This window comes from Bombus flavifrons, chromosome 4, assembly GCF_040668555.2.
Source record: "Bombus flavifrons isolate JBK064 chromosome 4, iyBomFlav1_principal, whole genome shotgun sequence".
NCBI lineage: Eukaryota > Metazoa > Arthropoda > Insecta > Hymenoptera > Apidae > Bombus > Bombus flavifrons.
Genome location: NC_138445.1, coordinates 1458155 through 1475243, shown reverse-complemented (window position 1 = coordinate 1475243; position 17089 = coordinate 1458155). Strand labels below are relative to the sequence as shown.

Sequence of the window (17089 nt, the reverse complement as noted above, 5' to 3'; positions counted from 1 at the left end):
CTCCTTGACTGTACGTAGTAAGATGATCTCAGGATCTCGATCATGGGGCTTGGTATTTGCCGTCCATGATTTAACGTTCGCGTCTGTGGCAGAGAAACTATATCGCGGCTTTAATAGACATTGGTCGATGGTCGTACTGACAGCTACAGGTGGGTCAGGCTTCGTAAACCGAATGCCATCTGAGAGAACAATAACTTAGCCATTGGACCGGCAAGCTGATGTGAATGCGGCCCGGGCTATTAATGACCGATAACGCATTGTCATTGAATCGCAGATAATCAGCCCGCGGTCATAATTTACGTACAGCGTTGCAATCGCGCACGGTTAAAAATAGAAGCCGGCGAGCGGCTTTACCGTTTCTGCCTATCAATAGCTTGATAATGAAACAATGCAGCCGATTATTATCGAGTCCTTCCCCTTTATTCTCATTTTTGTATAATTAGACCGTTACTCCCCTGATTTTCATAATGCGCGTATTTATTGCATACACGAAGCGAGTATCGTGAAAAGAAAACATATGATAGGTGGCGGCGATACAGCGAGGTCGTAAAATTGGTCAGCAATTAAAATTTACAACTTCCGATGTTTGCAACGGTTGTACTTATTTAGAGCGTTGTTCAGGGCCGTACCATGTCGATGCAAAATCTCTTCCTCTTTCTCGGTATATCTGACAAGAAATTGTCTCTTTGCGAACGAGATCGATTATACCTTGGATATAGTTATACAGGGTGGGGTTGGTAACTGGTGGTACAAGCTGAAAGGGGGTGATTCTACGCGAAAAAAGAAGTCGAAAATATAGAATAAAAATTTTTTTTTTTTAATTTTTCATCGAGACAACGATCTACAGTGAGATCCGTTATAACGAGACGCGATAAAGTGCACGCGTACCGAGCGAAAATTCAAAGTCGATTTTCTCGAAAACAAAGCCTCGAACGAAAAATTTTTATTCTATATTTTCGACTTCTTTTTTCGCGCAGAATCACCCCCTTTCCGCTTGTACCACCAGTTACCAACCACCCTGTAGATATTATTTGTTGAAAATGACAACGTGAGTTCGTGCTCGCCATACATATGCAAATGCGTTAGTTACAATAAATAGTAACTAGAAGATAGTTCTAGATACAATAAATAGATTTAAGATGATCTTTTGTTTTTATCCCCAGTCCATGTAAGAATGTGCAATAAAGGTTTTTTTGGCTGAGAACGGTGTGATAGATTTATCCAAAGAATGAAATAACAGCTATTGTGATCCTACCTCTGAGTATAGAAATAATAACATTATTATATGTTAATTATATTAATGAACTATATATTTGTTCACGCGTATCGATTTTACGTCGAAAAGTACTAAGAAACAATATTTAAAAAATGTTCTTTCTTTGAACTTATTTTCTGAACAGAAGCTTCTGTTTCCTTTAACATGTCGATTCTCGGGAACATTCTGCCTAACGAAGTATGTAAAGGTTGAACGTCGACAAGATCGATAATTCGTCAGATATCTCAGAGTGTACGAAGTATTTCGCTTTTTAAGTTAAAATATCTCACGAATCGTTGATTTTCTAAATATCGTGTTTTGGCACTTGTTGACGTAGAATATTTCAAATAATTTATATTACGTAAAAAGGATATGTAGTTGCATTTAAAAATATAAACTTCACCTCCATACGTGTTCTATGCATCCTTCTACGCTAATAAACTAATCGCGTGAAATTATGCGCCTCTTGAAATCCTCCAACTTCTGTTCGAAACATTTTTCGTTAAAATCATTATCTGCGTGGTAATCGAAATTATTGCACCGTATACAATTGTTCGCTTGGAATTCTTCAGCGGAAAACGTATTCGCACAGATTAAAATGGATTCCTGTAACAGGGAAATGAAATTTTTTGTTTCAATCAATTATACACGAGTAGATAAAGAGAAAGGCAGATTAAAACGAAACAAAGGAATCTAATACGATCTGCCTGTTTCTTCGAACGAAAGACAATACACAAGTCTGCTTTATTTATGAGCGACAACTCTGAAATCGAGGAATTACAATCCTATCACCGTTTTACCATGTGTTTTTGAACATAAAGGGTACATCCGATTGGCACCACGAGTTTAATCGAAAGATTTAGTCGAATTCACTATTAAAGCGAAACTGGAAAATTGGATTTCAGTTCCCAATGGGCAATCTATTATCATGTAATTCATTTAATTATTGTTAACCTGCCGTAATTTGTAATACTCCTGCTGTATTTTACACGGTGTCAAATTTAATTGACAGTATTTAATTGATATCTAATCGAAACTGAAGTACAGACAGCTCGTACCTGACAATATCTTTTATATTGAAAACAGAGTCTAACCAGCTTTGGAAATTTCATTTACTTGTACTCTATATTAGCCGTGCTTTTCTATCATTCCATATAATTTCTCATTTTGTATCTTATTTCACATTTTCACGTTACTTAAGCAGAGATTTTTGTTTCCCTCTAAATTATTTCGTTGAAATAATTAAATTTTAAGCGAACACTCTTAATGACTGGCGGCGATACAGCGAAATCGAAGCAACAGAACAAACTGGATGAGTACGTTGACGACCTTTTACATCGCGGAAAATACGGATTTTGACTTGATCAATGTCTGCCGCAAGCTTTAATTCAAAAACTTAATAAAACAGAACATGTATATTGAGATCATTTCGTTGCACTACAATGCAGGAATTAATTCATGAATTAATTATTTTAGACAATACCGCTAACAATAGCTGAAAATTATAATTCGAGCATCGAAAATAAGCTGACACCGTTTCATGAATTTAGATCAAATATAAATTAGTATAACAATGATGTACGTTTACCAAATTTCCATTGTCTACTACTATACAGATGAAATGATTATTTTATCCGCGGTATACGAATCATACTAATCTTCCAACGATAAGAGCAAATTAATATCTCGTTAAAATATTTCATCGTTTTGAAATTGAAAATGATCGTAACGACTACTTCGCTTCGACGAATTCCGAGTTTGGTCGTTGCAGCGAATTAGCCACGTACGTTCTGTATATTTCCACATCTTTAAATAATCCTACGATTGCCCAAACATCCGTATTTTACTGATTACTTTCCTGTCGCACCGTGTACACCGGATAAAAATGCACTTTTAGCGCAACGACTCGGTTGGACAGAAATAAAGTTTGACGCTTTCCTCTTTTTTCTCTTTTCTTTTTTCCTTTTTTTTCCCCCGTATATCTCGACTCTCGCGAGTGGCAAACGGCGCCTAACAGCGGGAACATTTTAGCGAACGACTCGCATGCCAGGAGTTACACGGTAGCAGACACGTAGCTCTCCATGTTTTATCATGCTCGAACTCGTCGACCCACGTAATCCTGAAGATGCAACGCCGTCACGAAGATAGAAGGAAAAGGAATTCGAGGCATTGCATGCTCACGTGGCGTGCGTGTATCTTTTATATTGCAGTTGCCGGTTTCCGCACGTCTCGCGAGAATGCTTTCGGCAAGTTGCCGCGCGGCTTTCAATTCCGCGCGGGACTCGCGTATTGCCGAAACCTGGTAACGAGCACACGACAACCTCGTAACCGTATGTTAGCCCGCTCTGGATTAAAACAGCCGAAAGGACGCGAATTTACACCGCTGGCAAATTCTACTAGGTTTTTTCCTTCGTCAAACGGTCGAGTTCCCCGTTGTGTTCCTTCCATGGTTTCATTTAGCGGAGAATTTCTCCAATTTCGCGAGAAATTACATCGGAAGAGTATTTTCGTTGCGACACACGCGATTAATTATTACGCGGAAGGAAACTGTGGAATTATATTTTATAAAGGAAATTTCTCAAGAATCTCTGACTTGATTAAATTTTCTATTTTTTTTTCTTTGTTTTTTGTTTTAGGTGAGTGATAATGGTAATCATGGCTTTTTTGTGATTAAAAATTAAGATATTTTTTAAAAAGCTGATGGAATCAGAAAAATATTCCTGAAAAACTTGTTCGTTTAGCGGATCAAGGGCTATCGTTGCATAATCGCGCCATTAGCGATTTTTCTCAGTCAATTTACGTCATCGAATTCTGTTTTCGTACGATATGCCGGTGAAAGAGAATTTTAAAAGTCCGCTCCATATTTTTATCGTGGTTATTTCTTCCGTGTAGATTTTCCAATTTTATGAAATACAAAGAAATTGATAAATCATCGGTTGGTCCTTTATAAGACGTGATAATTTAGCACAAATAATTTTTATGCAGATGGAATGCGAAGAATAGGTTTGAGTTTTGCTCCGAACTTTCGTAAATTGCTCAGCTTTGCTCTGAGGAAAAAGTGAGTTGAAATGTTCGCTACAAAGCTCGATGTATCAACAGAAGCACGTTTGAAACTCCGAACATATATGAATTATATTTTATAAAGGAAATTTCTCAAGAATCTCTGACTTGATTAAATTTTCTATTTTCTTTTTTGTTTTTTGTTTTAGGTGAGTGATGATGGTAATCATGGCTTTGATACTTCGGCAGGAGCAAGCGGTGAGTCTATTCGTGAGTCTTTCTTTCGTTTGATTTGAGGTAGAATTATTTTTATTGATAGATTAGGTTGCTGCATAACTTGCCTCTGTTCGTAGAATCGCGTGATCGGTGTTGTAGTAAATATAATATCGATATGAACTGTGCTCGCAGAGCGTACGGAAGACAGGAGTAAAATATCTTCCTTAATTTCTTAATCTGTTAACAGTCTTGTTTGAAAAGCGTGTACTTACGTTGTGTCGCAAGAATGGAACGGTGACGAGTATACTCGTTGAACGCAACATACGCGACTGCTATAATAAATAATAAACGACGGTTGGTTTCTTTGAAAAATCAACAATTTTGTTGCTAGAAATTATTGATATTATACATATTCATAATGTCGTTGTTTAAAGAAAAAAAGGAAAACCAGAAGAAGAAAAATCAAATAAATACTTGGAAATAAAATGATAAATCAGAAATTTAATCAGTTGTGGGTGCAGCTGCTCTGAAAGAATTTTAATTACGTCAAGAATGCAACAAATACATTGACGAGATGGCAGAGAATGAAAAGCAAACAAAGAAAAGAATATATTCAGAAATTTGTAAATATTTCGTCGATCACACTGTGTGCGGTCTTTTTTCAAGACAATTCTTTTACCATTTTCTTTTTCTTTATTCCGTTCTTTCAAAATATTCTAAAATATCTAAAATTTACAAATGTTTCGGTTTTCATTAAAATTTGTATTTAAATAGCAAATGGTGATTGCTTTTTTCCCATGACGAGTATACTCGTCATACACAGTTAACAGTTTTAATAATCAGAAAGCCAGTAAGGGCTTTTGCATTGAAAGATCTGGCATCGATAGATTTTCATCTTTTTCCACCAAACAAATAGAAGAAAGTTAAATAATTTTGACGTCGTAAAAAACCCAATGAAATGTAACAAAGCCAAACATTTTTACACACGACACGAATTTCTAATTCGATTGGTATCGACGCAAATCGAATTCGTCGACTTTCACAGCGATCTAATATTTGATATATTCGAACGTAAATATTAGCCAACACCCAAGAAAGAATTATAATTAAAAAAAACTATTAGCAGAGATATCGTAGCAGCTGCGCAATATACGACTGAGACCTGGAAATGAAAAAGAGAGCAAAATTTCCATAACGTTTAGACAGTATTAAATAGCAGAAACTGAGCTGCTTTTCTCTAGCACTATACGAAATTAAACGTCACACCCATGCTTTCTTTCCTTTAATTCCTCCTTTCTCTTTAAAACATATTTCTAGTGGATTATAAAATGGTAAGGACCAAAGTGAGCTTATTTGAGCGGAAATTTGTGATATCTCCGCGAGATTCTTTTTCCTGGTTGCCTTACACGTATGGTTTCATATTTTACAATTTATACAATTTGAGAATATAACTCACAGTCGATATCTTTTATCTTTTTCATTGGTTTCATATCTACAATCCACCTTGTAAATATCCTCTGTATATTTTCGAATATTATTTTCACTTTGTACAGTGCTGCTCGCAATTATTCGAACAAGTAAATAGAAGCATTTCGCTTATTCTTGACAGAGTGCAATTTAATTAAAAAAATTACAGAAAGGAAAATCCAGCACGATGGTATCTTCTGCTGTCGTAGAATATGATTCACCGCACGATTTATTTTTGAAAGTTAGTTATGCGGTAACAAAATTGCCACTCGCAGTTGTCAAAGATTTGTAGATCAGTTTTGTTCTTCGGTCGTTGGCTTGCAGATAAAATAAAGACGGTTGTTCCAAATTGTGAAAGTATCTAGCAATGGTGTTTCAAATCAATGGTGCATTTAATTTTAATATGTTGTTGATAATATTTTAAATAAACGGTGTATACTTGACATACGTGCGTTATCTTCCTACGAAGAATTTTTCTATCGCGCTCTATACATTCCATTTATTTATAAATTGCATTCGTTATATGCAAATATACATTCCATAGTATGTATTACATATAGGTTACATTCATATACATATTTTCCACAATATGTATGAAATTTTTGTCTTCATATAAAATTGTTTATAATCGATATAAATCATATGACATTCAATACGTTTGCATCTAATGAATTAATAAGTAAATGTTGCAATAAATACAATGGCGTGCCAATACTTTTTGTAGCAACTGCATATATTTTGATTCTACAAGAACAATAGAAAGTATTATCTTTGATCATTAATTTCTTATCGATTCATACGTTTTATATCAGGTCAAAATGTCTACTTATAAGCAACATTGTACATACGATAGTAGAGCAAATTGTAACGTCGATGCAGATAATACGTTTCAAAAAAATGGACTTTTTCTCCTTTCCATCTGATGAAAACGAATGGCCTTTTTCGCCTGGAAATCTTCTCCTTTCTCTCCGTATGATTGTCCGATTTTGGCTTTCTCTTCCTGTAACCATTTTTCTTAGACTATCTATTCTCTTTTATTTAGACTTTCTTTTTCCCCGCACGCTCTCTACTGGCGTTTCTGGCTTTTCTGCCTCTGGTTGCCGTGGTTTCTCCTTTGAAGGGAAAACGCAGGGAAGAAAGAAAGGAAGAAAGGATTCATAGACGCTTTGTCGCAACAAAAGTGATGAAAAATTGTCGAGTCTTGGAGACATTATTCTTGCAAAATGAGGGGAAATAATGCCAAAGGGAAATATTATTTGCCACCTAAAAGCCTTCCGCTCCCTTTATGTTCTCCCATGGTCGATGGAATCTACACCAATGCTTCTTGCTACAAACATATAAAGTTTCCAACGATAAAAGATATCTCCTTGTTTGAAGTTTTAAACGACCAAGTCTCATCTTAAAAAATCGATGGATATCTGCGAGCGAAGACAAGCGGTAAATTAACGAGGGAGCACGAAACGCGTAAAATGCAACTTTAACCTGGACACTCGAAAGAATTTAATAGAATTAGATGCAAGAATTTGTTATTAAATACGTAGATCGTCAAATGAGTTTAACGAGCTGCAAAAATATCGCAGTTTTTCCTTTAATATTAACAAAATTCTTTATTCCAATTTTTACTAATGACGATATGTTATTAATCCGATGACAATTGTTGCGCTGAAAAGCTCTTTCCACGGTTTTTTTTTTTTTTTTTTAACGCATTGTCTATTAGATGTAGAAAGGAATAGTCGAAATTTTCCAAAGAAATTCAGTATATTTAAAAAGAATTTAATCGAACGCTGCTTGCTGTATTGCCCTTTGAATCAAATTAGAATTTCACTGAAAGCATTGGATCATTTGTTTGTAAGTTAAATTTGCAGTCAGAATAAAACGTGTCAACAGTTGAAGATAAAAAAGACAAATAACAGTTCGAGATATTTATAGTTCAACATACGTAATATTAAATTCTACGATTATTACATAATTCTTACTAAAAGTCTTGAAAAATGTTCACTCTGTAATTTCGAAACAATCGAACGTTTTGCTACTCGTATAAATAAAGCGCAAATCACGCGAGAAGTAAGAGCAAATTACTACAATTACGTTGGAAGTTCATCACTCACCGAATAGCGAGAATGAAATTGAATTCCGAAATTCATCAGACACTCAATTGCATTCAGCACTGCATTCATTTGCGATCAAAACATTTGCTCGATATGTCTCTATTAGACTTTCAGATTTTTAGATTTCTGACACGAGTACCCGTTCGTGCTTTTGTCTATTAGAAAATTCAGTTTCTCACGTCTTCTCGATCTAACAATAAAAATCTTATCAGAATTCGCTATCGAAAATTATTCATAATGCGACTGAAATATGCAAAAAGCTGGCATCACAAAATCGCTGAAAGTATTAACTTGTCCGAAAAGTGTCTTTCTTTCGCAAACATATTTTTCACAACAATGCATTTTCGTACAAACGTGAAACCAAGTCTGTGAAATATCGCGGTGTTTGTCTCAACAAAACAAAATGGACCGTACGGAATTCGGCAAAATAATATAAAACAAAAAACGTTGTGCGCCTATTATTTCCTCATAAAACGAAAGAAACTTTTCGGACAACCTAATACTATCTTTTCGTTACTTTCTCCAAGCGTAAGGTAGTGTAAGATTATTTTACATTATTTTCACACAAATTTCGTTTCATCACGCAGAAAGATTAAGTTCTAGTATTCCCTATAGTTTGTATTTAATCAAACTATTCCGCGCGGTTCGTTTGACTTAGTTTGCGAAAGAAACAAAAAGTGCAATTTATCGTTTATGCAGGTTTATTACGATAAACGTTTTTATGCGGCCAGTGAAATTTCTACGCTGTACCGCATGATTTCGCGGTTGTGCTTGATTTTCAGGTGTTGTTCAATGTTGCAATAAAGTAGCTGAGTTGAGCAAAACATTTTCACCGGACGCTGGTAATATTGTACATCGGTAATCTCACATTTCTTATAATAATGATGATGCATTCGTTTTTGAACGTCTTAGAACCTTCTGTTTCTTAAATCGCGAGCAGCTGCAGTTTATCAACAAAACGTTCTAACTTCATTGTAAAATTTCAGTTTTCATTCGATCAAGAAAGTTAGATAATATCGAGCATAATAATTACGCAAAATGTCGATGAACAAATCAGCGATGACAAGTTTCAAACAAATTGTACAACACGTGTCCGAAATGATATACTATCAAAAAAAAATATATTCATCTGTTCTACGTTTATTTATTCAGGAGAAATGATTCAACAAATACGAAAGGGACGAAAGGGAGAAGCTTACGCATAAACTGTCTTACAGATTATAATTTTGCTATTTTTAATACTCTTTGGCATAAGATTTTCTGAAATTAGCATTGCATTAAAATTTGGTTTCTAAAATATGGTTTGTAAAATTAATATCTGAATGTCTTGTAATATTTTATACAACAAGTTTACTTCCAACAAAATGAGGACGTTTTCTGGAAAGTTTTGTGGTATAGTCGACTTGCTGTTATTATTGACGTTCGTGGTCTCTTACATTTACATTCAAATTCTTTTCATTTGCAATAAAAAAATTAATAAGGGACAAGCCCACTTTATGAATCTATAGCAACTTTCTTGCAAGAAACATCGAACACACCGGTTACGCTTTAATTATCGAAATAACTAGAAAATTATGTATTTTGTAACAATATCTAATAGGAAATTTTTCTTCGCAGAAAATAATCTTACAAATTAAATACATACTATGGTTGTACACGTAATTAAAATTAATAATGGAAACTGATGGCAATTAAGTCTAATTAGTTATATAAACATAACATATACGATATATATAATATATCAGTATACAAAGTACGTATGTTAATTAAATATAGAAAATTAATTTGTTAGTTATATAACTCAGTCAAATAACCAAAAGAAGCAGCCACTTGGTTATTGAATTACTGAATTCTGCTTGTTGACCGTTTACCTCGATCGATTGCTTTTCGATCTGTGCAGGATATTTTCTTTAATTCCATTTTCCCAATATTTGCACAGTTTTTAATTTTAGTTAAAAATAAATCCTTAACTAAAGCTTGAAACACCGAAAGTTTGTCTATATTTGAAAGATATAGGAAAAGAGAGTTCGTTCAGTTGCAAGGAACTTCGTCGTATCTTTTTTCGAAATTCGTAACTTTTAAACGAACGTTCTGAAAGGCGAAGCAAAAATACGAATTCGCAGTTGAATCGCACCTGAAATTGAAAATGAGATGAAATTTAGTATGCATGGACAGAATACATGCTACATACATGTACACGTTAACTAACTTACTGACAAAAATGAAGCCGTTAAACTTCCAAATCTTACGATAACAAATGAAAGGAATAGCAAAGAAGGTTGATGATACAGTTCTACGTGATTGGAATAGTTTGAAAAGATTTTACAACAAGATATTCAAGCATCTTGTCAATAAAATTCTCCTTTATTACTGATACCAAATTGTTAATTATAAATCTGATATTTCTCGAAAAGCAGGCTCAGTAAAAGTGCTATAATTATTAAAGAGATTCAGTTTATGATACGAATGTCTAATCCTGCTATTTTGCAGCAATTTCATTTACAAATTTCACGTCATAATCGTTCACATGAACTGATTAAAATCATCATGTATATGGATGCAAAATCTCTGCATATGCATATGTGGAAGTTGTGAATTTCCAGCATTTTGCATCTTCTCATTCACAATAGCAATTGGCGTTTAATGACCCCGTGATACAGCGCTCGGCCAATCAACAGACAGAAAAATTTATTCATCTTTGGAGCTCTGCCTTGCCATACAGTATATCATTACAGCATTATTACTCCAACTATCAGAGTAGGCGGACACTTACGAGCATACAAAACTATTCAGGGGCGTCTAACAACCATCGATTTGTAAATTGCGACATCGTCTGTTCTCTCAGGTTTTCTACAAGAATCGACAACTTCCGAAAGATACTACAGAGCTGTCTCACGCGCGATATCGTTTAATACGTGCAAATTGAAATTCGGAATAAATACGAGATAGAAATTTGGAAATTTTTTAAAATTCTCTGTGTTCAGAACGATTGCCAGGTTCGCAATGATTCGTCGCTATGAAGAAAAGAGCAGAATTCTGCAAATCTTTTAACGTACGATGAGACATTATCTATGGGAAGAACATGGTCGAAATGACGACTGCATTCTTTGATATCATTTTCGCAGTGTTTCGTGCACCAACGTGCAGACTTTGCGCGATATTAAACGACTAGGCTGTGGATTTCACTGCAAATTTTTATGAACGTAATTAAAAATCCAGAGATTCGTTTCTCTCATTAAAAATTGTAAGAGATACTCTACTTTGGATATTTTATATATTTTTATATATTGTGTGAATTCCGTGCGGTTTTTCTATCTTTAAACTTGGCATAAATGCATGAAAATGCACAGTCTGTTAATGGTCAAGCTTCATAGATTCTTTTATCTTGCATTTGCATATTGCGACGCAACAATATCAGATGAAAATACTTCGAAATAACACGAAGAAGTTACATCTGGCAGAAGATTCGTTGCATTCTATTTATGCGGTATTGCTGATGCATTTTCTAAGTATCTATTTTCATTTCAGAGATTAAACTTTCTAGAGCTATTATACGCGGTTCTGATTCGCCAGAGCCAATCGCAAATCTTTCGAAGCTTCCGTGCTTTCGTGAAAGCTCGGCTGCATATAATCCATGAAGATGAGAAGTCGGTGCTTCTCGCCGGAAAATATATTCTACGTGACACGTGGAAAATTCCCGCGGGTATTAAAATATCTTATCGCACTCGCACACAGAACTCGAGCAGATTCTTCTTTCCTCGCCTTATGGTCGAGGAAAAAAGCTGCGCAACTTTTATAAGACACTTCTGTGTAATCTAAAACTTCGTATCTATTCAGAAACTTCCTGCCTGTGGTGGCTTTCGAACGTTCATAAATGTATTTATTAAATTGTTTTTCTCCGATACGCGTACAGTACACGCGAAATATCGCGTGGAAGATCTGGTAATAACAATGGAAATATCAATCGTGAATATCACGGCATTTTGTAACGATAATGCATTTTATCGCAATATCATTAATATAACATCATAATTATCTTTCATAAACAATATTTCAATATTATTAGGAAATATTATACACGTAAGATATGAACAATATTACAAACAAGTCATATAACAGTTTCTGGAATATTTTACAGTAGTTAGAGGACTGTATTATACGGTTATTTTCGTTCGCTCGCCATTCATGATATTCGAAGGAAAAACGTCTAGTAATTAAAATACAAGAGTCTTCGATTGGATAGATATTTTTACCTGAATAAGTTTAACAATACGTAAACAGCCATCTAGCCAAACATTAATTTGTTATACAATTCTCTTGCACAATATATTTATATTTGTATTTATTATATTTTTGGTTTATATTTTTGTCAACTTTGCATTTGATTGAACAATTAATAAAAGAGCAAACAGGAAATAATTCAATGTTACAATGTACTAAATATTACAATAATTGAATATATTAAATACTTAAAAAACATTGCATTCCTTCCTAAATGTCTTACATGCTTATGAATAATTATATGGATTGTATGTTATTAATGATGTTGTTAATTCGCAAACATTTCACTAAAGAATTGTAAAAAATGAAAATTTATTCTGCATAATTTCATAGAATTTCTTCTTAATTTCAGATGTTTAAAACAATGTATAATGAGATAGGAACATTAAAAAATTCATTGGTTCATTGACTATTACCTTAATCAATGGAAGCTTGTGTTATCTGAAAAGGGTGTATTTTTGAATAACAGATATTAAAATTTGAAATTCGAACCATATGCATAAAAGATGATAGAAATATATATTACATTGTACGTATAATCATGTATTCAGCATTCATATTTTACATAATCATTGTCATCAACATCTGCTTTTCTCTTGCCTTTTACATATCTTCAATTTCCTACAGATAACTCGATAAGTATTATTTCTATTTATTTATATTCATTCTAACGAATAGTATAGTACAATAATAATATAAAATCCTGTTCTAATATTATTTCTGAATACCAAATTCATATAAACTTTTTCCATTTGTTTCATCTCCTGAGAATACACTGACAGACCCCTGACAGTTTATTGATTTAGCTCTAACCTCCTAGGATATTCCGCAATAAACTTGATTATTAATGGTAGAAAATTATATAAATACGCGTGAACTGCAAAAATACAGCATCGTCGCGTCGCGTGTTGAAATAACTTGTTACCGTTGATAGGAACGTCGTTGTACGCTTATCGCTGTTTATCGCTTAGCTCTAATCAGGACCGAGTCTCCACATTCAGCGATTTGAATTTGTTGCTGACAGAAAATAAACGTAGTAGACACGTGTAATGTATTGAACAAGTATTTTTCTAACTGAAACCAACATATTTTTCTCAAGAATATCCAGATAATCTGCTCCTGGATGAAGCATGTTACATGTTGCTAATCTTGATACATGAGTTCGTTTAGGTCTAGTCTCAACATATTTCCGGAAAGTATGTACAGAACTCTCGCTTTATTATGGTATGTCAATGGAATGGAATAGCGAGCAATTCCATCACTTTTCTTTTCTTCTCTCTTTTTTTTTTCTTTTTTTGTTTGACTCCAATGAATTTTACAATTTATCCTGCGAGGACATTTGGTAAATCTTTTTAGCTGGCAATTGTAGATACAAGACGCAGATGCTTTCTCATTAGATCTGTCCATATGACTTTAAGTGTAGTAGATTTCTGTGCGAATCTGTTGTTTTATCGTTGCGGGAGAAGGTCATTAGGACGCCTTCTGTGCAGTTTTCTAGGTAGGTTGACTGCCTGGAGTTCCTTGACTAGGTCGTTAGGGCGATTGTCTAATCTGGTTCTTCCACTCAACAGTATAAATTCCTCAGCGACTGAGAACTGATTTTCAGATCTCTGCTAATCCAACATAGAAATCCTCCTTGGAAGAAACTCTCCATTGTCAAACATAAACAAATTATTAATACACGAGGTAATACTGAAGCCAATTTGGACATACACCAAATATATTGCACTGGCTTAAAAGTTATAGGAAAATGGCAAAATAGAAAGCTAAGAGCCATAGTGAATGAAGATCGGTACATTCTAAGCCGCCAAATGAATGAGAAAACCGACACAGTAAGGAAATAAATTGCTCAACTTTGCAAAAGGTAGCAATGGCGATTACAAACACCTCAATAGTCTCACAGCGAATCTTCTGGACACCTGGGGGGGGGGGGACAAGAAAAGCCAAGAAAGACACCACTTCCTCCATCTACTCTGTAGATTGAGTGAAGCCAACTGATGGCAATGTGATGCACCAATAGGGGTATTCACCTTCAAGACATATATAAATCACTATAGTCGGTGCTAAATATCGTTATTTGATAGATTGTACGTAATAAATTAAAAAAAGAAAAACGATTTAAATGGGAAATATTAAAAACCATGATATACACACCTTGGTACACGAAACGATGCACCAGGATCTCGAGATATCTATGATAAAAAGAGAAGTGGAAGAAAAATTTCAAAGTTCATCGCATAAGCAATCATCCAAATCCAGTAATCACCCAACTGTTGGACTGCACATACTAAAAAGACGCTGAGCTACACGAGAGATTCAGCTGAAAAAGAACGTTCACTCGCATAAAACCAACTGTAAGTAATTTAAAATTACCATGTCACTGTACCGTGTTAGCCTAACATATAATTCTCGATGAGAATTGATTGCCATATATTCGGCAATTTAAAAGAAAAAGAGATTGTCGTATATATTCTTCAATCCTTTCGTCCTCGACAATGCATCGGTTTATTTGAAATATTCCGTGTTCAATAAAAATCAATGGTATCGTGTAGCTTCCTTCGATAAGATACTTTTATTTCAATTCTGATGAAATAGATTTTGAAGGGCCAACAAATTCGTATATTTCGTTGGGAATTAACATTTATACTTTTCTATTGTGTGCCTTTGAAATGTGATTACATTGTACGATCGCTATGAGAAAAATGAATTTTTCTCTCAATTCGCTACAATATCAATTACTTAATTAATTCAGAGTAGAAGCCGATTGTAGTATTCAGTTGCTTTCATTAAAAACATTGTCTGTCCCAATAAAAAGCAACTTAATGCGCATTAAAGCGGCGAACAACTTTAATATTTAATTTCCGCGTTGTTGACTTTGAAATAATAAAATGCAACGTAAATATCAGTTTCACGGTTTCCAGATAACGATTTAATGCTTCGGACGTTAAAGAGTTAGTGAAAAAGATAATTTACAAAGATCAGCTCCGCGCGTTTATTATTAATACAAAGTGAAGTAAAAACAATTGCGGAAATGAAGCAAATTCCACGATCGCGAGGAATTTACAAAACCTGGTAAAAGCGGAGTTCTCGTTCGTTCGTTACGAAGAAACAAAAAGTCTAGTACGCTGGTCGATAGAAAAAAGGCAGAGATGCTTATGCGTGAAATTCAAATTTTAAACGGATACAGAGAAGCCACGATACTTCTAGTAGCAGTTCCTGAAGAAATTCCGCTAATACTTTACAATTTCGTCGGTATCTCCGATTTTCTTCGAACTTCGATATTTATTGAACAGGGCTATTTTAAAAGATAGAAAAATATCAGTTAAAAATGTATGACAAACGATTCCAAGTACGTTTATCGTATATTGCTAAAGCAAAACCTTAACCACAACTGATTGCATAAACGCAAATTGAGCGAAAGAAGAAATTAAGTAGGGAACTGTTAAAAAGCAAGTTCAGTTTAATGTTTATTAATAAAATGGTCAAACAACAAAAGAATTACAAAATATGTAGCAAATAACGTTAAAAGATTCAACATGTGGATTGGGTTATGGTTTGATTTAGCTGTAGTAAACGAAGCTTGACTTGATGTTTATGAATGACAGAAGGTAAACAGTAAATAGCTAAAAAAGAAGCTTAATTTCATGTTTACGAATAAAATGATCGAAGGACTAAAGCTAAACCTAAACTAGAACTAATTGCATAAACGCAAATTAAGCGAAAGAAGAAATTAAGTAGTAAACTATTAAGAAGCAAGTTCAGTTTAATGTTTATTAATAAAATGGTCGAACAACAACAAAATTGCAAAATATGTAGCAAATAACGTTAATAGATTCAACATGTGGATTGGGTTATGGTTTGATCTAACTCCAGTGAATAAAGCTTGATGTTTATCAATAACAAAAGTTAAACAGTAAATAGCTAAAAAAGTAGTTTAATTTCATGTTTACGAATAGAACGATCGAAGGGCAAACATATTACAGAACATATAGCAACTAACATTTAAAAAATGCGACATGTAGTTTGAGTTAGCTCTAGCAGACAAAGTTCGACTTAATATTTATGAATGACAGAAGGTAGACAGTAAATAGTTAAAAAAGAAGCTTAATTTAACGAATGTCAATAAAATGGTGAAATAACAAAAGAATTATATATAAAATATATAGCCAATAATATTTAAAAAATTCAACACGAGGTTTCAGTTAGTTTTGAGTTAACACGTAGTTTCATTTAACTGTAATAGCCGAAGCTTAATAGAATCTTTATCATTGACAGAAAGTAAATAGCAAACGGTTAAAAAAGAAGTTTAATTTAATGAATATCCATGAAATGGTCAAATAAGAAAAAAAAGACAAAACATATAGCAACTAACATTTAAAAAATGCGACATGTAGTTTGAGTTAGCTCTAGCAGACAAAGTTCGACTTAATATTTATGAATGACAGAAGATAGACAGTAAATAGTTAAAAAAGAAGCTTAATTTAACGAATGTCAATAAAATGGTGAAATAACAAAAGAATTATATATAAAATATATAGCCAATAATATTTAAAAAATTCAACACGAGGTTTCAGTTAGTTTTGAGTTAACACGTAGTTTCATTTAACTGTAATAGCCGAAGCTTAATAGAATCTTTATCATTGACAGAAAGTAAATAGCAAACGGTTAAAAAAGAAGTTTAATTTAATGAATATCCATGAAATGGTCAAATAAGAAAAACAATGACAAAACATATAGCAACTAACATTTAAAAAATGCGACA

General features: G+C 33.8%; 1 protein-coding gene across 3 annotated transcripts in view; it reads left to right on the top strand.

Moving 5' to 3' along the window:
* Positions 1 to 17089, top strand: part of LOC138179191 (CCR4-NOT transcription complex subunit 6-like) — an 828627-nt gene that overhangs the window by 429992 nt on the left and 381546 nt on the right. For all 3 annotated transcript variants that reach the window (XM_069111736.1, XM_069111735.1, XM_069111737.1), the window contains exon 5: positions 4465 to 4513. In XM_069111736.1, coding sequence (XP_068967837.1) covers positions 4465 to 4513 — 49 coding nt within the window. The remainder of the gene's footprint in view (positions 1 to 4464; positions 4514 to 17089) is intronic.